General features: G+C 41.4%; 1 protein-coding gene across 1 annotated transcript in view; it reads right to left on the bottom strand.

The window, feature by feature from the left end:
- Positions 1 to 917: 917 nt before the first annotated feature.
- The window catches only part of LOC131472235 (dedicator of cytokinesis protein 2), an 84,030-nt gene continuing 62,831 nt past the window's right edge, over positions 918 to 22,116 (bottom strand). The window contains exons 27-51 of the mRNA XM_058649191.1: positions 16,334 to 16,432; positions 16,140 to 16,234; positions 15,415 to 15,493; positions 15,180 to 15,280; positions 14,837 to 14,895; positions 14,601 to 14,749; positions 14,222 to 14,307; positions 13,816 to 13,972; positions 11,322 to 11,362; positions 9,382 to 9,472; positions 8,227 to 8,337; positions 7,669 to 7,758; positions 6,932 to 7,036; positions 6,124 to 6,265; positions 5,487 to 5,568; positions 5,296 to 5,380; positions 5,008 to 5,094; positions 4,747 to 4,923; positions 4,196 to 4,279; positions 3,978 to 4,115; positions 3,465 to 3,592; positions 3,100 to 3,307; positions 2,905 to 3,010; positions 1,585 to 1,733; positions 918 to 1,015 (exon numbers count right to left, since the gene is read on the bottom strand). Of these exons, the coding sequence (XP_058505174.1) occupies positions 953 to 1,015; positions 1,585 to 1,733; positions 2,905 to 3,010; positions 3,100 to 3,307; positions 3,465 to 3,592; positions 3,978 to 4,115; positions 4,196 to 4,279; positions 4,747 to 4,923; positions 5,008 to 5,094; positions 5,296 to 5,380; positions 5,487 to 5,568; positions 6,124 to 6,265; positions 6,932 to 7,036; positions 7,669 to 7,758; positions 8,227 to 8,337; positions 9,382 to 9,472; positions 11,322 to 11,362; positions 13,816 to 13,972; positions 14,222 to 14,307; positions 14,601 to 14,749; positions 14,837 to 14,895; positions 15,180 to 15,280; positions 15,415 to 15,493; positions 16,140 to 16,234; positions 16,334 to 16,432 (2,712 nt within the window). The 3' untranslated portion in view covers positions 918 to 952. The remainder of the gene's footprint in view (positions 1,016 to 1,584; positions 1,734 to 2,904; positions 3,011 to 3,099; positions 3,308 to 3,464; positions 3,593 to 3,977; positions 4,116 to 4,195; positions 4,280 to 4,746; positions 4,924 to 5,007; positions 5,095 to 5,295; positions 5,381 to 5,486; positions 5,569 to 6,123; positions 6,266 to 6,931; positions 7,037 to 7,668; positions 7,759 to 8,226; positions 8,338 to 9,381; positions 9,473 to 11,321; positions 11,363 to 13,815; positions 13,973 to 14,221; positions 14,308 to 14,600; positions 14,750 to 14,836; positions 14,896 to 15,179; positions 15,281 to 15,414; positions 15,494 to 16,139; positions 16,235 to 16,333; positions 16,433 to 22,116) is intronic.

The following is a 22,116-nucleotide window of genomic DNA, read 5'->3' as shown; positions in this document are numbered from 1 at the left end:
ACTTGAGACACTTCTTTTTGTGGTGAAATCTAAAAGCAACATCTACACAGCGACACTGTGAGAGAAAAACAACCTGCCGTGTGAGTCCTAAGCACATTTGGGAGAATAGTGATGTGTCAAAATGAAGTGCTCAGAGAATAATATTGAAAATACATTTGTATCGATTCACCAAATGACATTTTTATATGTTATTATACATACATGTACAGCAGCATGACATTTGAATCATGAAACCTGGAAAAGGATGACGTCGGAACAACTAGACTGACTCTGGATAACATTCAAACAATATAAAAACTCATTACACCTCCTTCCCACTCCGCCTTTATGCTAAAACTATACCAAATAAGTAATGTTGCCATTTCACAATATGCCAAACTCATATTTTTGGCTGCGTTAGTTAAGAAAAGAAAAACAACAGTGGGCTGACCCTGTGCAGTAAACACAATCTAACTTGTGTGTAATCACTCCGAGGCGGGAGAAAATGTGTTCTGTTGTAATTTTGCACTCGGCAGTTTGTTACACTTCATTATGCTCGAATATATTAGACTTTCTTGTTTGTGCCAAAGCTTTTTTGGCAGCGAGTTCTCTGTTTAAAAGCCTTTGGGAGGACACGGTAACCTTTGCGCCGTATGAAATTATTATACTCCTATTACCTTGAGTCAACAGTGATGAAAACCGTATATAATAAGCAGCTTAAATCAAGCATGTTGGCAAACTGGTGCGTGCTCGCTCAGAAGCAGAATTGATTGAAAAGCTGTTTAAATGGCATTAAACTTCCCTGCGAATCATTTGAATATTAGAGGAAAAGGTCACTAAAAAAGAGAAGCTTTTATTGAACGTGTAAAATCTATTCTAATAAGGCAACAGCAATGCTGAGACTGACAGGCGGATGGAATGAGCAGAGTTTTGTGTTTGGGAAAAGAAATAGGAATTCAAAAAGTAATGGATTTCAGAAACGACTGTTGCTGTCTTTCGCTGGATCCGTGGGCTTCACGTCCTCTGATTTGGAGCTCTGTGAAACAGACATGGATGCAGAATATAAACACAAGGGTTGCTCTTTGTGCAAGTTAAACATGAGTCATATGCTAACAATATGGTACAAGCTTGAAGCCAATGAACTCATTTTGGTTTGGCATTAAGACTTGAAAACAAGGCGGAACAGCTTGCCTGGCTCTGTCTAAAGATTAAAAACACTTTATAGAAAGTGTTGATCGTTGAGCCAACAGGTGTATTTTTACCTTTGGACGGATTCACTGTTTCCAGTGAAAACTCTTGACTAATTTTACATTTAACATCTGTCTGAGGACACTATTTGAATTAAGATAATTTAAGATAATGAGTTTTACTCTCGTACTGTACAACATGTGCGTCTAATGCTCAAGCAGAAAGACTTTGCAGATGTTTTTTTTATTAATTATTTAATTATTAGGACAACACACAGGTTGTACCACTCCAGTTTAAGTGTAAGGGTAATTCACAGTAAAAGCTCGACATCTTAACTTAAAGAAGCTGTTTTTTTGTTTGCATACACTCCTCATTTCCCCGTCAGTGTTTCTGAACGTGTTTGGTATCATCGTCTACCTTGGACTTGAAGAGAAGGTTGATGACTCCCCTGGAGCGTCTGTCTGCCGTTCGGTCAGAGGTCAGACAGACGGACACGCTCTTACTGTCCCTCCTGGCTCGGACACTGTCCACCTCCTCTGTGCCCCCCACCACTGCCAAGGACAGACCTACGCGCAGAAGCAAAAAGTGAGGATTTTACGTTTGTGTATCAGGGGTTAACCAAGTGATAAACATCAGCGCTGATTTTTATTCTTCTGCTTTTGCCCTTGCAGCTGTTCTACTAATGAACTGTGTGCACTGGGTGCACATGTTCACTGAGGCAGTGCGGCTCGTCGTCAGCGTTGCTCATGGCGTTAAAAACACCAGAGTCAATGCTGGCTCAGCTGGAGTGGGCCAACACGGTAGAATGCCAGTGAAGCATCAGTAATCAGGGCCTCATTCACCTTTAAAGTGCACGGTTAGGAAACTGAAATGATGATTTATGAACTGGAGAAAACTGTTCTGAAATGACTGATTTACTAAAATGGAGATGTTTTACAGCTTTTCTCACATCTTTTCAGGTTTTCCTTACAAGGACTTTTATTGACTTCAATATATCGACAAGCTAACCTTAAACATAATCAGCCTAACCCTAACCTACCCACAATTCAAATATCAGCCCGAAACTAAACCAGTCCCTCAGAAATGAATCGTTTAAGGTCTATTGCTTAATAATGAGAAATATCCTACTACCCATAATTGTGTTTGTTTGAGTGGATAATTGCTTTAAAATAAAGATCATGTGGTTTCCAGCCCTTAGATAAACCCTTAATATGTACTTTAGGAAAGGGCCTTGCTTTACATAGTATGCCATCTTGTGTGGCCATGTTTCTACAAGTAAAGGAGAAGGATGTAACAACTAACAAAGGAGGAGGAAACAGCAAAGAGAGTTGAATAGTGGAACAGATGAGAGAGTGTTTCCGTTCTTTCTGGTATGAGAACATAGATTCCTGGTGGCTTGGCAAAGGGAGGCATGAGTGGATGAGTCCCTCTGTGTGTTGCAGTTTGTAGTCTCACATCAGATGTCACTGGACCTTCAAAAAGGCCTCATCGTGACATGTGTTGCCAGGTGACGGCAGCAAAAGCACAGATGTGAGTGATCAAATTAAGGACAGCCGAGTTCCATTCAGCTCCCTTGGTTTCGCTGTGCACGCCGGTTCATTGTCACGCTGTCCAGACATACATGAACTGAACAGAGCCTTCTCTGCTCTTTAATGTTTGTGAGTAACACCAGAGCGTTTCCCCACTGGACACATTGTCTGGTGTGGAAAAAGGTGTGTGTGTGTGTGTGTGTGAGACCTGTGATGGCAGGCAGGGATCTGGAGTTGGCGCTGGTCAACGAAATACTGCCTTCATTTGGCTCGGACAAGTTGGTGTCACTGCGGAACTCCTGTTTCTTGGACAGCTAGAGGGAGACAGAGACCGCCGAGTTTAGCAGCTCCACACATTCTCGGGGCCTCGTGTCTGAGGATACGGCGCTATTCTCATTCTCACCCGTTTGCACTCCAGAGTGCTCGTCCGCTCTCTCTCCTCCGTGATGAAGATCATGCTGCTCCTCTTCTTCTTTTTCTTACTTTTCCTCAGTTTGACCTCTGCGTCACCCACCGTCACCACCCCCTCCTCCACTGAACTTACGCTCACGCTGCCACTGGAGCGCGACAGGGTGGAGGTCCAGTTGTTCGGGGACTCGGGTGTATGGTCCCTGAAAGGGATTCAATATTTGTTGTATTATTTGAAAAAAAAAAAAAAAGATTTAGGACATTTTGGGGGCCATTAGAGCTCATGAAAAAGTCACAGGTTAACACACACACACACACACACACACACACACACACACACACAGTACACGTGCATGCTACCTGTCTGGATAAAGCTTGGTCGGAGTCCCACACTCAGATCCTTGCAGCGAGGAGATGGAGATGATAGACTGTCGAAAGGAGCGCAGCATGGAGCGAGGACGAGTGGACTTCCTCTCATCCAACTCCGGCTGGAAAGTCGAACGACATAATGTCAAGCAAAGAATACAGAACTAGACAGAAACACGGCAACAGAGAAGGAGAAAATCGTCTAAGAATGGCATGTGTGTCATAACTCCAACCCAAATGAGCGTAATCTCCCCAGAAGGACAGAGCCAATTTACAAGTTAATGGCCATATTTAGCCCCGTTCACATCATCCAAGCCCTGTTCTAGTTGTAGGGATATTTAAAAGTTACAAATCCCCTATCAAAGCTTTACACAGAGGCTTTTGTGAGTTCTTTGATCTCTCAAATTGGGCTGGGTCAGCTTATTTACAGCATAATTAATGCAGCTCTATCACAGTTAATTCTGCGGCCAGTCTTGAAGGGAAAACAAGTTTCAGTGAACTTCTCACCAACTCTCTCACGCCGTACTCCTTCTCTACTTTCTTCTTCAGCTGTTTGAAACACTCCTCCATGCGCTCGTGGAACGGACGCAGGTCGTCGGTCACTCTCTTCTCGTGGAGGAAGATGCCTCCGCCTAGTAACGGGATCTACGAAAATACAAACGTCAAACAAATAAATCTCCATGTGTTAGACATGAATGCATGTGTGTGTGTGTTCATTCACGCACCTGCCACGCGATGAGGTCTTTGAGGCGCAGCAGTTTGTCTCTGTCCTCTGGATGCTCCTGAGTGTACTCTTCAGTGAAGAATGCCTGACAGAGGAAATAGAATAAAACCTTATTCAAGAATTATTCATGCTTAGCCAGTTTTTTTTACTCACTGTGTAATATTTAATACTTTTTATGCTTTTAAGTAGACATCTCTATCTTATACATTTTTTATGCTTCGACGATATTCAATACTTTCAAGGTTTTTGGCCTGTTTTTGCACATTGAGAGACAAAGACTCAAAATGTTTTATTGTAAATATGTATCGTACTGTTCCAATTCTGTTTTTCTTCATTTCAAACTGTTAAAACAATATTTTAACATGCAGTACGTTGTAAATAACTACCCGATATTGGAAGTAACGGCAAAAGCACTTAGTTACAGGACATTCTCTTGTCCTTTTATGGTTAAATTAAGCAGAAACAGTCCAGGTAGACATTTTGGACATTGGTGTTAAAGGGTTAAAAACCAAAGAAAGAAAAAAAGTCATACTAGTTCGCATAATATTTTACCTTTTCATACTTGGCAAAGCCGCCCATAACAGCCGGGTCCACAATGCCATTGAGCAGCATAGACAGGGGGTTGATGGGAAGGCTCCAGTCTGCCTGATATTGGTTTATCATGGTCAGAATCTTCTCATTGGCAAACTCCATGGTCTCTATAGCATTCTCCAGTGGAGATAAGGTAGTCTGGGAAAAGATTTAAAGAGAGGAGAAGAATGATGGAACATGCTTCACTAGTTATTTAACACAATCAAACACATACACACTCACATGTTTGACATCAGTTGCTTCAAACCAGCGCAGGATCCCAGGCAGTTTATAGACGGTGGTGAAGGTTGTGCGTTCAATCCACATGGACTAAAAACAAAAAGGACATGAGACACATCTATTATCTGATCTTCAAACCTGCTGTGGCATCTGCAGTGCTCATTTGAAACCTTAGAAAACAAGCTGATATCTTATCATATATAAATACCACATTATTTTCAGAATGACAACAGCGCGAGCACATGATAGCTTCTTAAATACAGACATAGTCCCCGTGGTCATGAATCTTACAGCAAACTCATTGTTTGGGTCCACAGGTCCTTTCCTCACAGGTCTGGAATACTGAAAGCGCTGCACGTAGTTGGACTTGTAGAAGCTGCGTTGTGTCAAACGAGGAAAAGAAAAGATATCAATTATTACAAGAATCTCCGAGACGTCGCCTACGTGCTTGACAACAACTTGATCAGGTTAAAAGCACCGACTTGATAATCTGGTCAGGGACAGGTTTGTTCTTCAGGCGAGGAGGGATCTCAAGGACTGGCCTCACTGTGAAACACTGGATATCTGAGTCACATCACTCAGGAATTAAAACGACATGACAAACCGTGACAGAGAGCGTCTCCACGTCCCTGTATGGTCTTTTACCTGAGAAATGTGTCTGGCCTCCAGCAGCTAACTGCTAATATACAAAAGAATACAAGCCAAACTAAAAATGTGCAGATTAATACTGGCTTGTTAATTCTAGACAATCTAATACACATGCTGTAGATTGAGATTGAGATTCTGAGTAAACGGTCCCCTGGTTTCTGTTGGAACACTCTGAATCTCCATTAATCTTATGCTTTACTCGCAGCCAGCTTCAGCACAAACACAAACTTGATGAATGAGACATTTAAAAAAGCTTTACTGATATAAATGATATAATTATTGGACAACAAAATAGTGTAGCCATCCATTAATGAAAACATAAAGCAGCCAAATCATCATGAAGAAGCGTTTCCCTCTATTTTCTGAGCAATGACCCAAAAGTACCGCATGTAAACAACGTTCGGTTACATTTCTATGTATGTGTGCGTGCGTGTGTGCGTGTGTGTGTGTGTTATGCTTCCTGAAGGATACACTGAAGTGGAGAGTTTCTGATATCATCTGCCGGCATAGTGGTGGTGTTGAGGCGCACGGCACTGGGGAACTGGCTCATCAGCTGGTTCTGGAAGTCTTCTCTGCGCTCGTACTCCTTACCGCGGTGGATAAACACCTTGTTCTGAGGACATGTACTAGTGTTAGATTGCTGAAATGCAAACATCATCAATGTTTACATAAGGGATTTTATGTCCCATTCTGGTGGCCAACTGCTGCATAGCGTATTTGTCTGGCCCCGCAATTTTAAATAGGCTATCTCCAGCATCTGCCGACAGGGAAAAAAAGGTTTATTTAACCATTTTAGAAGTGGAGTCAGTGTCACGTCCAGTGGTGAAAGAATCACTTTGTTCCTTAACTTGAGTAAATGCGACTATGTACGGCAAAAATACTTCACTACAAGTACAAAAGTATTGCTTTGGTGCCTCTGACTGATGATCACATGTGACGTTCTGAGATTATGTATACATAACCAGCTGTGTATATACGATATGCTATGATTTAAAGCAGTGGAGATAAGCTCTATATTCAACCTGAGGTGATGAATGGGTGAAGAAATAAGAAAAATATAAACATATGAAGAGTAATGGAATACTTATTTTTTTTCCTCAGATGTCAGAAGCCAAAAAGTGTATGTAGTGTGTATAGTGGAGTGGACGTATAAAGTAGTGACCTTAAAGCTGAATTTTAGCACATTACTTCAGTGACCATGCTTATATTTTCACTGTCTGTGTATATAACTAACGTTTGAGTATTCGTAATGACACTAGACTGTGATGTGTACACATACCCGGAGGAAAGGAGGATAACCCTGTCCATAGTAGCCAACCGCAAAGTAGTCTGGCTTAGGCCTCAGAATCTTCATAATGTTCTCATAGAACTTGGCTTGTTTCTCCTGCAGAGAGAGAGAGGGAGACACAAAGGGAGACACTACACTCAGCAGAATGCTGGGCCGAGGGAGAAAAAAAAAAGGGTAAAGTGTGTCGTTTATACAAGCACATAAATTCAGCATTAGCTGCCAGTGCTGCAGTCATGTAAACAGAGGTGGGGGAGGGACAAATAAGAGCCGAGAGAAGAACAAGGTGAGAAAGGTCAGGAGGGATTTGAAGTGACCGGTGGTTGAAAATGAGAAAATCACTGGTCCTATGGAAGTTCACAACAGCACTCTTAAGAAAAACGTTAACCTTCCCATGTGGAAACTGCTTATTGGGAACAAATGGTTGTGGACAAAACAAATGACTGTAATTTAGAACGTAAACAATGGCTGCTGGATAATTTGCCTGATTTACTTTGGACTGAACTGCAGTTGTGGACCGTTGTACATACATTTATTCATTTGTCTCATTTAACTGTGGTTCAGGACGCAACAGCGGCGCTCGCAGTGAGCTGCGTTACTCATGCCTTTTAAAAGCCTCCTTTGAGAGCGTTTGCAATTTAAATTCAGAGCAAAATGGCCCAATGAGGAAAACACTGACATTATTTTGCCATATTTATATTAACATTTAGGTTTGAGAAAGTCATATTTACCAGTCTTTTGCTGAGTAACTCGTAGTCAAAGATCTCATTTTCATACTGTTCCGCTAGTTCCTTACACAGAGTGATGGCCTCTTCCCACATCTAAACACACACAATAAGGGAAATAAGCAGAAAAGCCCTTCATTACACCATCTGCTAATACATCTGCAGTCATGCTGTGTCATGGTGGAAATGCATCATCTTGTCTGTCTGCAGGGCTCTAGGGAAATGTGGGAAATGTCTCTGCCACTGCTTCGGGAAACTCACAGCACAGAGCGAATACAGAGTGAAAAGGGACAAAAATGTACCACATACAGATTATGACTGTGTTTTTGCAGCACTGTCTTAAAATACTGATATATACTAGAGGAGAGGATCATTTTTCAAAATAAAAGTCTGTAATGAATGCAGATTTTTCTGGGCTGTGTGTTAGTAAGGTAACAAAATCCATCATTATCAACAATGTATTAAATTGGTGCTGCTAGGTCACTCTTAATATTGTTTTATTTCTCATTATTAATTGATTCTTAAACCTTTCAAACCATGACCATGATCTGTAATGACTCTGACCTTGCCCTTGTCAAAGTAGTCGATGATGGTGTCGTAAAGTGTTTCTTTGAGCTGCCGCTGGGTTTGGGAGCCGTGGAACTCAAACTGAGGGCTACACATGTCATCTGACCACTAAAATAGAGAGAAAGAGGGGGGGAAAAAAGACAGAAACAGGGGGGGGAAAGGACAAAGTCATAAATTGAGATATACAGTGCATTATTTTTATTGCTTAACCCAAAGAGGGAAGAAGTACGGTCTGGGCAAAGTATATTTGTTGGTGTCCCAGTTATCATGACGGTGATACAAAGGGAAAAAAACTTAACAGCTTCTTTGATGTCATAAATCAATATGAGCTCTTGCACAAACTCAGCAGCACAACGATGATCATTTGTCATATAGATGACAAAACAATTCATCTTCCATGATGTAAATTACAAAGGAATTACTTCAAAAAAAGCAAAAAAAAACTCTGCATCTGAACAACAAAACTGTCCAGTCGGCTTTGGACAATGAGGAAGATGAGAGCTGCACGTTCCAGGCCCTTCTACCCACTAATGTGAAACGGGCACGGCAACGACTGACACCAACGATGAATGGACATAATAAAAAACATTACAGAGTTCAACTGCTCTGATGTGAGGATATTAGACAGAGCGAGGAGGAGACGGACAGTGCGATACATCGTCCCCTCTGTCTCTGTTCCTCTCCGTGAGCCTCTAAATGTCCCATAAAAGAGACGAAGAGAGAAAAGAGGTCAAACGCACTCAAAGACAGACATACACACAAACCAGCAGGCAGCAATGGCCAGTGTCATGCCATAAAGCGAGGAGCTTCATCATCTGGAGGGAAATGGTGCAACAAACCATTTATTAGCTAATAAAAATAACTGACTCATTAGTTTTCAGATGTCAAGTGATGGGCAGGGGAAGATGCTCCAGCGTTAAACAATAAAATGTGTTAGTGTGTTGTTGTATGTCTATATTTGAGAGGACCAAAGGCTTTTCAACCACAGGAAGCAGGATGTTGTGAAAGTGGGGACGTTTTCACGGGTCCTCTCATTTGGTCACACCTTAAAAGGGCTGGTTAAGGTCAGAATTAAGTTCATGTCAGGGTTAAGGTAAGGGTTAGTGGTTAGGCATTTAGTTGAGATGGTTAAGTTCAGGGTTAATATCCTACCTTTAGCAGACGAGAGTGTAGCAACAGTGTGTATGATGCCTCTGTGTAGTTTTCACCCTCCAAGTGAAGGTCTCTCAACTTGTAAAGGTACCTGATTTTACACACACACACACACACACACACACACACTTACAATTTAATTAAATGCAACACATACATCATTCCACTAGATGCCAGTGTTGGGCAACATGAAAAGCCACCGTGAAATAATTGAGAATAATGATTTAAATCACGTGTGTCACTGTCACTGTCACTGTCTCATTCATGCAGATGTCATTAAAAAAAATCACACACAGACAGTTTGTGTATATATGCAAACACAAAGACACACAAAACTGATTGTATATCCTGAGAACATTAGGTTCCTAGTGAACCAGCATACTCTGTGCTGTGTTTTATTTATTTTTTTTTAAATTGGTCTTTTTGTGAATCTTTCTATGTCTAGACAAAACACTCGGTCAGAGTCTAAAATTTCTCACCAAGACATTTTTTTGAAAAGGCAAGAAAACAAATGGGATTAATAAAGGAACAAGTCCCCCGTACACTTGGATAGCTTGGCTCCTCTCTCAATCCAGTCACATTTCTTTTCTATTACTTTCTCTTCTCATCTAATCGGCTCCTGCTGTAGCTCTTTCGTGTCACACCTTTAATCAGTTCTTATCTGGCAGGAGATTCTTTTTTTTTTTTGCTGTTTCTCTTGGTTCCAAGAGTCCCGCTGCTGTTGAAAGTGAGAATGACCAAAAACAAATGTTTGGTTCTTCTCACTTTTCCCAAGTTATGCTACTCCTTTATCCACTTTTCTGTCTGACTGTCACCCTCACTGTTGTCACTGCCTCTCTTCATGCTTCACTTCCATCACCAGCATGAACAAACCTATTTTACATTTGCAGTAGAATTTTAAAGATGCAGTTTTATTTAGGACATTACATTATGAGAAGATCCTAATATGTAGCTTTATGCAACTGCAACTACAAAACAACTTTGCTTTATTTACATATGTCTACAATGAAAGTGATTAGTGGAAATGACTGACTATAGCCTACGGTAGAGACCAAGAAAAGTGCAGTGGATTTCAGAAATGACTCTGACCATTAGTTCTGTTCGATGCAGTATCTTTTTCTTGACTGTGGCTGGAAGCCTGAAGGGAACAGTGAATGGATGTGCCATCACAGGCAATATTAGATTTATTTTTAAGAGTAGTGAAGGCAAATCCAGATAATGCACAGTGGCATCAAGTGTTAAGTGTCAGGTTCAATATATGGCGGGCTCCCTGCTGTAAATGTAATCAAGCAATTAAGATGTAAATTCAATATTACATTATTCACACAGTGGGACGTCGCATAATTAGTGTGGGTTCTGTTGCAGGCCCAGTGGCCATATGGCTAGAACGTGGTACGAGCATATGGGAGGGCTGCAAATGACATGACACAAATGCAATGTTTAAATATATATTTGAATGAAACCATGTTTAATTGTCAACATTAACTCAGGAGTCTCCCTAATGTGACTGTAGTCTTCACAGGAGAGATGGGGGCATCTGATTAACCTCAGAGGTGAGTACTCATTTACACATACAGATAACTAATTAGGTCCATCACTGGTTGCTAGAAATGCACCATGGAAAGATGTGTGTGTGTGTGTGTGTGTGTGTGTCCATGCTTCTGTCTCCTGCCATCATCATGTCACTCCCCTCTAACTTCCCCACGTCCATCATGTGTCTCTCTCCCTCTCTCTCTACTCTCCCTCCAGTCAGACTAAGAGCTGATCCTGTGGATTTTGACATTAATTCAGTGGGACTCATATAATCCCTTGTCAGATTATGGAGTCAAACACATGCGCGCGCGCACACACACACACTCAGAAACACACATACACACGCACATAAAACACAGACGAGCACCATCTCAGTGTATACCGAGTCGACTCCAGCACATACATACCTGATATACATCCCCTCACGATTGATGTCCTTGTAAAAGTTCTGCAAGAATCAAAATGAGAAGTTGGGTTAGTGTCACTTATGTGTGTGTGTGTGTGTGTGGGGGGGGGGGGGGGGGGGGGGGTGAGTGGGGAGGACAGAGAGAGGGAAACTACAAATATCAAAATATTAATAATGCACAGCATCTAGCTACAGGAAGTTTGTAAATATGTAGACTGTAGCAGTAAATCTGCAAAAAAAATTTCCAGGCTTTTACTTACAGGTCCAGTGGAGAGTTTATTGGCAGTGAAATACATATATGTGTATCAGTGTAAATACATGTGCTTTACAATATAAAGAAATGGGTTTTTTGTAGCCTTACAATAAGCCTTTCATATGTACTTAATGCACAGGCTTTGCTTCACGGAGGCTGCCGCCATATTTCTACATGTAGCCAGAATGGACAAGCCAGTCATTCTGAGGTGGAAAAAGAAGGACATCTTTTCTGGCATGTGAAGGTCTCCCCCTGATAGTCCCCCGTCGCACCATAGTCCGCTGTCGCAGCATTGTTCCCCGTCCCACCATAGTCCGCCGTCGCACCATAGTTCCCCGTCGCACCATAGTTCCCCGTCCCACCATAGTTCCCCGTTGCACCGTAGTCCCCCCATCGCACTGTAGTCCCCCCGTCGCACCGTAGTTTTCCTGTCGCACCGTAGTTTTCCCGTCGCACCATATTCCCCGCTTCCCGTTACAGTCTGCAGTTAAACTTTTTGTTTTATATGTTAAATGTCGTATTATGCACACTTCTTCCTCTTGTCATGATTAATGGAGTTTAATGAAACCTAGAGAGAACAGTGAAGTGGAAATAACGGATAACTCATTCATAACCATATGCTTGGTTTTATTTTTGTGTAAAGGTCAGATAAATCATTGTTGGCACCTGATGCATTTTGACTTCAGAAAGTCAATTTCCTGCTGGAGGCTGCCTATAGTATCTGAAGGTCAGATTGTTGGTTTTTTTTTACTCTCAGCATCCACTTTTGACCAATGCTATACAATAAACCAGTATACAGTGCTACCACATGTTGCAACTTTTCAGAATTGCCAACTTGCTTTTGTGAGACGCTGCAAGAGCAGGGGAGGCTTACTTTAGCCTCATCAACCTGGCATGTATGTTTTTTATTGTTTGAAAAAAACACAATAAATAGCAATGTGATTAAGTGTGTGTTCACCCTAGATGTAAAAAATCATTACACTTTATTTGTGTAGCACTTTTCTGAACAATGTTAAAAAGCTCCTTATGAGGAAGAAACCAAGACAGATAGCTAAAATGAGAATAAAACATGGGAAAACCGAATGATAAATCTAAAACGTTTTAAAGTGAATTTGAGAGTTAGTATAAGTTCAATCAGCTAAAAAAGCTCTGTCACCTTTTGATACAGGTTTGGTCTCACATTAATCAACATTGTTTATCTATCTGTAGATTTTAGTGGTCAAGAGGACCTACAAATGTGCTATGAGGGATTAATTAGTATGCCAAGCAAATAAAAGAGAATAGCTCATAGCTGGCCATGACCGAATGACAAAACCTTGCCAGGGAAAAATAATACATTGGATATAAATGGACTATTGTCCATTTAGTCATTAACCAGTTTCTCAGAAATGTCAAAACAAGAAAAGAGAGTAAGAAAGAAATTAATTTGGCTGGGAGTAGGAATTATAATGATTTAATCTGCTGTGAATGTGATCACATGATGGGGAGATTATATCAATTTCTAAACCTGTAAACACAATGGGATGGAGGGGGGGGGAAATGATTAGAAGACATCCACATCATTTCCTCACACACAAGAAAGGATGTTGAGCAGACGGTAGCTGACTCAATTCTTTGCCAGAAACTAATTTAAAAAATAAAAAAAAATCTTTGTTTCATAATGAATTCTCAATTCAGTGTGGCTCGTCTGTCCTGGAAGAAAGTAATGAGAATTGTACAAAACAAACTTCCTCACTTTTAAAATGAATTTATTCACGTGTGTAAACGCATGTCTGCCCTTAAACACCTGAGCCTCAAGATGTCTGCTCAGGGAGTTTAAGTTCTTTTGCCCATTTATCCAGAATAACTTTCAATATCTGGCAGTTCTTTACAATTTACAGCATGTTAAAATAGTGTATTAAGAATTAAAAATTAAGTTTTATTGAGAAAAAACACTGTAGTACAGTATAACAGTATAACACAAATTTAAAATAACATTTGTTTGAGTCTTTGTCTCAATGTCCAAAAACCAGGCCTCTCAGGTGACAAAGACAATTACCGTAATAACCACACATTGTCTTTAACGTGCAACTTCTCAGCTTTCAAAAACTGCGTAATTACGGTCATGCACTTGCGCAAATATGTCGTCTGTGACCGACGAAGGGTACGGTGTTGGACCTGATGTTTCATGAGCATCAACAGCTCGGGATTTTAAACGTCAGGGCAGCAGTGGTGCATTTCGAAGGAGGAGGGAGGGGCTTACCAGTAGATTGACGGTGCAGCTCATGCGGTTGTTGCGGCTGTCGTCGCTCATCACGGTGCGGTAGTCGAGGAGTCTCGTCAGGAGTCCTTTCACCAAGGTGACGAAGTGCTGCACCTGCGGCCTCAGTGAGGGTTTCTCTGCAGAACAGTCCAGGAGGCTGACGGACACAACAAGAGCTGTGAGAACTCTGACTTGCACAAAAGGTTTCCTTCTTGAGGACATAATAATGATTTGTAGAAAGGAATAAAACTTTACGACGTATAAGAACTCTATGACAATAGTAAACAATGAACTGCTGAGCACCATGTAATATCATTAATATAAGATGTTTTTACATACTATACTATTTTGTTGTTGTTGGTATAGTTATCATAAATGATCTGCAGTGTGTAATACTTAAGCGTACATGGTCTCGAGCAGCTGCATATATCGCTCATCGCCTCCTCCACCTTCCACTTCATGATCCAGCTTCAGAATGATTTCATTCTCAAACTGAGATGGAAAGAAGGCAAAGAAGTGGTGAGACGAAAAAAAACAACAACAAAGCAAATTAGAAGAGGGATAGAGGGGGAAAAATCAATTATACAAGCATAATTAAGTTGTCTCTTTTACTTTTCCTGTGACGTGCAGTGTCACAGGAAATCAATGAAGGAGAACAATGTGTTTGCGAGAGTTTCTGTGCGAGAGTTGAATTTGTGTTTTTTTTTTTTTCTTCATTCATGCCTGAATACACAGACGTCTTTATCTGGCCGTGTTTCTATTTGCGTGTGTGTGTGTATCAACACCTTCTGGAAGTTTCCAGAGTGGGAGTGTTCACAGGTGATCATGTCAAAGAAGATGGGAATGGTGGCCCTTCTCAACTCCTCCTCCGGGATTAAAGTCATCTCCAGGATGGGACCCACCATGCCAGGGATGAAACAGATCTTATGACTGCCTGAAATGATATGAATCACAGACACAGGCGGAGATAAACCAAGGGAGGGACATATGAAGGGAGACACACATCTTTGATTTTTCTTACCGAGTTTGTACCACATGTCACGTATGGCAAAACCAATGAGTCTCCGCATATCTCCATATCTGAAATACAATGACACGGGGCAAATGGAAACATGAAAAGGAAAGAGAAATGTGTGAATGTCTTAATCAATACTTCAAGAAATAAACTCAGTTGGGAAGATAATGTTGTACTAATGTGCCCGAACATGACCCAAATAGAGCTTCTATCTGCAGGTAGCACACAGGTTTAATAGGAAATGGGAGAGTAAACACAAACCCCAAAATAGAGCACAAATCACAGGGTGTTTCATTAGAGCAAGGAGGGTGGTTGTGGTAAATAAGGAAATTATATGGCCTTCTCTCACTTGGCAAGAATCTTGTTCCTCTTGGTTGGTGAGAAATGCTGAAGCTGCAGAGACTCCTGGGTAATAAACGCCACTGCTAAGTGGAAATAGTTATTCCACAACTAGATGAGCAGAAGGGAAGATGTAGAGAAAGATAAAAGAGATTCATATGAATAAAATAAAGCAGGAATTAAGTGGGTGGGTGTTGATATGAGGCAAAACTCACTCACACACACACATGCACACACGCACAAACCTGTACTTCAAAGTCATCGTTGTTGAGGAACTTTTGGTTCATGGTGTCGGCGTAAGTGTTGATGGCTCTGAGGAACACCCTAAAAGGGACGCACACACACAAACACACACACACACACACACAGAAAAGACGAGAATGTGTCACGGATGATGTTACAACTTATTATTTATTGAAACTATTTCAGTTTGATGTCTGCACTGACAAGTTATGATAGCAACTCAACAGATCGTGTGCAGGGACATCTGGCGAATTGTGGCTTCGCGCAACCCCTCGGTTAGAGGCAAATCTGCTCCAACCGCCATCTTCCCATTATCGTTCTCAGAAGCCTTTTCAACATTGTAAGTGGGAATTGTTCTCCATATCTGCACATCACCACCCTAACACCAGACTCCTTATCCCCTCATCTATTCTTCTTCCTCTTTCCCCCCCGACACAACTCAAGCCTCCCCGTCTTCCTCACATCAGAAAAGAAACCCACAGCGTCACATGAGCAGCCCACACATGCAGACACATTCTGTCAAATCATCAGCTGGGTTCATGACTGCAGCCTTGATCCCAGTTTTACTGTCTCGGACTGCATCCTGTGAGGGATTATGTGGGTGCACAAGTCACCGCAGATGTGACAGCTATGGCCGTCCTTTACTGGTTCAACAGCAGGACTAAGATTAAGTTGACGGTCCACATCTGGGGCATCTGTGCGCGTGCGTGTGTTTGCAGTGTAGTACCTGTTCTGTACCATGATCATGGCCATCCAGTCAGAGGGATATACATGCTTGCCAATCAAGTCCTTGAAAAGTAGGAAGGACTCCATCAGGAAGTCCTGAAATTAAATAGAAAAAGACAAAATGAGTGTGTATAATTAGTAATACACAGACTTTTTTTTTTTTGCAGACGTCAGCAAGTGTCTGTGCGCACTTACCACTAGATCAGTGGTTCCACTGAAGGTTTCTATGTATGTAGCATAATGACGATCATCCATCTGACTGAGGATAGCTGTCATGCAGGCGACCACCCTGGACTATAGAGGTAGAAGTATGAGGGGGGAAAGGGAGGGACACAGAGAGAGACACGCATCATTACTTTCAGGCACTGTGCAGCTCCTCTACAATTAAGTGCTATACATCTAAAGTCTGACATGTAAAAAAATCACCAGCATGATTTTTACACCGATTAATGACAGCAGGATCAGCCTGAAAGGGGACGAGGCACCGTCTGGACGTCAGGAGGACACGTCTTGGTCATGTTGCTGCAATGAAGTCACCCTTATATTTTAGGGCGGGTGATGATATCTAATGTGGTCCCAGCTCTCCTTGATCAAGTTAAGTAGGACGCCTGTGCATTGTCAAGTTGAAGCAAGTCAAATGTATTCTTTAAAAGCAACATAAGCCGATCATTGTGCTTTATAAAAAAACAAATGTAAGTAACAGCATCAAGATGGAAAAGCACAAACAAATGACAGGAATCAAAGTATTGAATCAGTTATGTACAATGGAAATGCATTCACTTAAATGAACAAATGTCTTCCGGCTTTGTAAATAAAGGTCAGTCTTTAGTCCAAAATCCTTTACTCCACAACATCCAATGTTTCTGCTTTTTGAAAACATGACATCTATTACACGCCTCTCTGTCCTGCAGGAGGATCCTTTCTCTGTGGCTGTTCAAGGTTTCTTACATCATTTTTCTCCTTGTTGAAGGAAATGTTCTTTATTGGCCGCAGAGCCAAACTGTTATTTGTGAATTTGGGGTTAATTATTAACGTGTTTGATCTCACACACACACACACACACACACACACACACACACACACACACACACACACACACACACACACACACACACACACACACACACACACACACACACACACACACACACACACACACACACACACACACACACACACACACACACACACACACACACACACACACACACACACACACACACACACACACACACACACACAGGTTTCCTTGACTTCAGAGGACATTGCATTGACTGACATTAGTTCCCTGGAAACTTACTCTAACCTTAACCATAATTACTAGTGCCCTAACCTTAACCTAACCCTAACCTCAGCCCAACTTTAAAACAGGTCTTCACATTAAAACAGGGCTGTCAAACTCCCTTTAGTTGAGGGGCCACGTACAGTGCAATTTGATCTGCTGTACCACTAAAATAATAGCATCTGAACCTATAAACAACTCCAAATGTTTCCCTTTGTTTTACATTTAACAATGCATTTTGAAATGCAAAACCTGAAATTTCTTGAGAAAAACAAGTGCAATTTCAACAAATGTATGCCTACGTTTACCATTTACAGATGTGCATTACAACCTACAGATCACAGTGGATCTACAAATGCACAAAGAAAAAAATAAAGTATTTCACATTATATGGGTGTGGATATATGGGGCCGGATTGGACCCTCTGGTTCTGGCCCATCTGCCAGCACCCTATGTTTGACACACCGGCTTTAAAATGTCGTAATTTACATTATGGAGACTTTATTTTTGTCCCCATAAGAAAGACAAGTCCATAATGTGACTGTGTAAAAAGATTTAGGTCCCCGCAACATAAGAAATACCAGGTGTACACACACACACACACACACACACTACTGCAGTTTAAGTGTAGGTCATGTGTCAGATTGCCCTACTTACTCTGAGGACTCTGTGCACTCAATCTACTTTAACTCAATCTATATAAAAAATAAAAATAAAAAATAAAACCCAAAGGGCCAAATGTCTGGCTGTTGATGTCCTCACACATGAATGTGTTTAATCAACACATCACGTCCTTCTGTTATGACATGCAAAGAAATAAAGGTGACACATTAGAATGAAACTACTGCAGTGTGAATGTGTCGGGCAGAGGGAGAGAGGGAGGGAGGGAGGGAGGGACATGTAAAGCTGACAGGCTTATGCAACAGAGAGCGGATTACTGGCAAAACAGGACCCAGATGCTAAAGAGATCTGGGATTTCTCCCCTCCTCCTCCTCCTCCACTTTTCTTCCATTTGTCTAACCATTCTATCAGTGTGGCCACTCATCAATAATGTATCAAGGGTTGTATATTCACTCTTTCATCCAAAAAAAGATGCCTGACATGGAATTTGCAGGAGCCGCAGTGTGTATTACACCGCATGGTTCAAAAATGTTGATTATAACACACGTATTAGTACGAGTAAAAAAAAGATATAGCCATCTCCAGCAGCACTTTGAATACAGGTAATTGCATAAATCTGTTCGCTGATTGATGTCTTCCGAGATGCTGCCATTACAGAACTGGCAGAATCAAACTGAATACTTTTACTGAAAATGAAAGCGATGTTTGTGTAGTTGGCAACAGCCCACTCCAACAGATTAAATTGGCCCAGGTACGCGTGGAAGCTTTTCAGCCTGGAAAACACAACAATTATGCTTCTGACCGACCTCCACGGTCTGAATGTTAAATGTTCTGTGGATCAGAAAATAAATAAATAAAAATGATGCCTTGCATTTGTGTATCAGATTAAACACTTTGGCCATATGTAATATAAATCTGAAACCCATTCAGCTACACAAGTGGAATTGTAGCTGAAGGGAACACATGCAGCACTCGCACATAATGAGAAATCAGTGGCACACACACCACAGGCTGACGCTCTGAAATGGTCTGTGGTCTGTGCGTTTATAGCATTCTGTTCAAAATGCAAATGTTAGGATTCAATATCTTTTACTTCATGAAGCAGAAGCTTGTGGATTTTGTCAGTATGTGTGAGTGGTAATTTGCTGGTAAAAAAAAAACTTGAAGCCGTCTATTAAAACTGGACTAAATGTGGTGGAAACCTCTTTGAAAAGTTTTTCTTTTTTTCCAAGGACGCTTCAAAGAGCACATTTTCAACAAGATCTCTTGAACATACTCAAATAGCCATAAAGTGAAATCCTTCCATACACCATGTTAATGAATGGGATTGAAGATGCCATTTCTGAGGCGTTACTGCAGCTCTGTCCTGTCTCTGCTCTCAACCACCTGGTTTCATTCAGGCACAGGATTCTCCAAGTTTGAATCCCACTCGTCGCTGGGTTTATAGCATTTGCCACTTCAAGCTACGTTAGTCACACAGCTCTCAGTCGTAACGACTTTTCAAACACAAACTTATTTCACATCAACAAAAAAAAATCATCATCCCCTCCTGCTCACAAACACAATACACCCAAGAAAAAGCAGGAAAACAGAAAATTACATTTATTCAATTTACCAGTCTGTCATACTTTAAGAGTAGCCTTAAAACTCTCCTTTTTGACATAGTTCACAGTCATGTCAGACTCATACTTGCTTGTACCATTCCATAGCTTTGCTGCCTCAGTCACAGACTACGTCGCCTTGTTGCACCAAGCTGCTCTATCTCTCCATGTGTATGGATTCATACCCTATTAATGCATATTGCTTTAGCCTCTTCTCACCCCTGTATTTTTGTGCTTCCTTATCTCTCTCTCTCCTCCTTTGTCCTGCTTCTTTTGGAAGGTATTCCTGCCCCCGGAGCTGCAGAGTTATTATCCCTATTTATATTACAGCACATTTGTCATTAGTGTTGCAAACCTTCATCTTTGTTCTCTCATCGCCAAAAACAACCACACGAAAGGTTCCTGCAACTTATCAATCCGTGCCGCCGTCACCAAGGACAAGCTCACAGTGGAAATTGTTTGAGATTCGCTTCGTTTTCATGAAGTCAAACAATAATTGTCTTCAGGTTTAATCTATCAAAGGAACACACGTTTCTTGCATGTTAGTGACAACAAGTGTCACTCAGTGGCTAAACTACATCAACTTAACTACCTGTTTTTTCCTCACATACCAAATTGTCAATATTAAGAAGACAAGCAGATAAACGATCTCACACCAAAGTGTGAAAGACAATACTTTTAATTTAAAGTTTGTGGGGCAGAGTAACAAGTAATTTCAGATCAGGCCTACTGAAGCCTTCCGTAGCACTTCATTTACACTTTCCTTCCCATCTTTCCTCCTCAGTCTTTCCTTTTATGGCGCTGCCCCAGGTGGAAAGTTATTATGGTGCTCTCAACTGTGATTCTTCAAATTTTTTACATCATGTATTATAAAATAAAATACCTAGAGAACACAGTCTCACAAAGAGCCCGCAGCACTACTCAGACACATGCTGCCATTACTGACCCCCCCCCCTCCCTTATTACACGTTTAAACAACACCTGGGGGCTCAGATCACATGTGTTGGGGTAATGGCAGTGAGAGATGGATCGTGCAGCAGTGTAATTAGAGTAGCTGTTTGCATCAGGCCGCTGTGACTGTGTTTATCAAACATTCATTTCTAACTGTGGGCATGTGTTTTCACATCTCAGTACGAGTACACATGTACGCCCGGGTTCATTGTTCAGGAAATGGATCAATGGGTCTCCCTCACACCCATTTTCCATTCAGGCGCAAAGAGACATCATCAGTCAATACAAACAGGCAATCAGAAGGGGAGGAAGTGGTCCAGAGGATAGGAAGCAGAATAATAAAAGTCACATGAAAAAGACAAACTTTTCTCCTTCTCAATATCATTTTTGTTCATCCAACACAGAGCATCTGTCCAAATATCTCGTGTAAGTTTGCATTTGCATTTCTCATACAAGGCCATTACAAAAAACAAAAAAACAACTGCTACTCTATGTCTGAGAACAGTTGTTTTACTAGTGGTAATTTATGATAAACATTTTCTGTAAGAAATATGCAACAACACGAGAATTAACCTAATCCCAAGCCTCGCCTATTAGACTCAAATTCACAGACTTAAACCTGCCCATTAAATAAGTGTTTCCATCCTTCCTCATGCATGACGAATGAGGAAATTAATTTCAGTCACACAATTCAAACCAAGCAAAAAAAACAAAAACAAAATGCTCATAATTAAGCATAAACAGAACCTGGTGTCATACAGTGTTGAATCTCACTTTTTTTTTTATCCATCTCCTTTTTGTGTTGAATTTGCCTCAAGAAATAAAGCAGAGTGCTGTTATCTTGGTTGTGTGAATGGAAGGAAAGAATGTGATGGGAGGAGGGTACAGGTATGTGGTAGGATGGTCCAACAGGGATGAGGAGGAAGGTATGTCTGAAAGATGAAGATAAAAGAGAAAGACGTGACGTGGGAAGGTGAAAGTGGGGCAAAGAAGAGGGAGGACGGTGACGAAACAGCTCTAAGGAGAGAGTGAGGTGAGAAAGTGAGAGAGAGACAGAGAGGGAGAGAGAGCATTAGCAAGTCACAAAAAAAAACACCCAAAGTGTCTGCGAGCACCAAACGAACCACGGGGATTGAGGACATTTTGGGAACACAAGGACATTCTAAAGGGCTTTTTGGGGGGTTAAGGCCTGGTTTTAAGGTTAGGGTTAGAATTAAGTTGAGGTTCAGGGTTAGGCATTTAGTGGGTAAGGGTTAAGGTTAGGGTAGGGGGCGAGGGAATTCATTATCTATGCGTGTCCTCAGTAAGGACGCTGCACCACTATGTGTGTATGTGTGTGTGTGTGTGTGTGTGTGCGTGCATGCAAGACCATGTTTGTGTCCTGGCTTGACTCCCAGAAGCAGCCGGTTGTGAGCTGCCAAAGTTTCACTGGGTCTAACATCAAGCCAGGGTCAATGCAGGAGTGTGTGCGCACACACACACACACAAAGTAGAAACCAGGGCACGGATTGGGATTAACCAAC

This window comes from Solea solea, chromosome 14 (genome assembly GCF_958295425.1).
Source record: "Solea solea chromosome 14, fSolSol10.1, whole genome shotgun sequence".
NCBI classification, from domain to species: domain Eukaryota; kingdom Metazoa; phylum Chordata; class Actinopteri; order Pleuronectiformes; family Soleidae; genus Solea; species Solea solea.
Note: the sequence above shows the minus strand (reverse complement) of the source record. Positions and strands in the feature narration are given on the sequence as shown.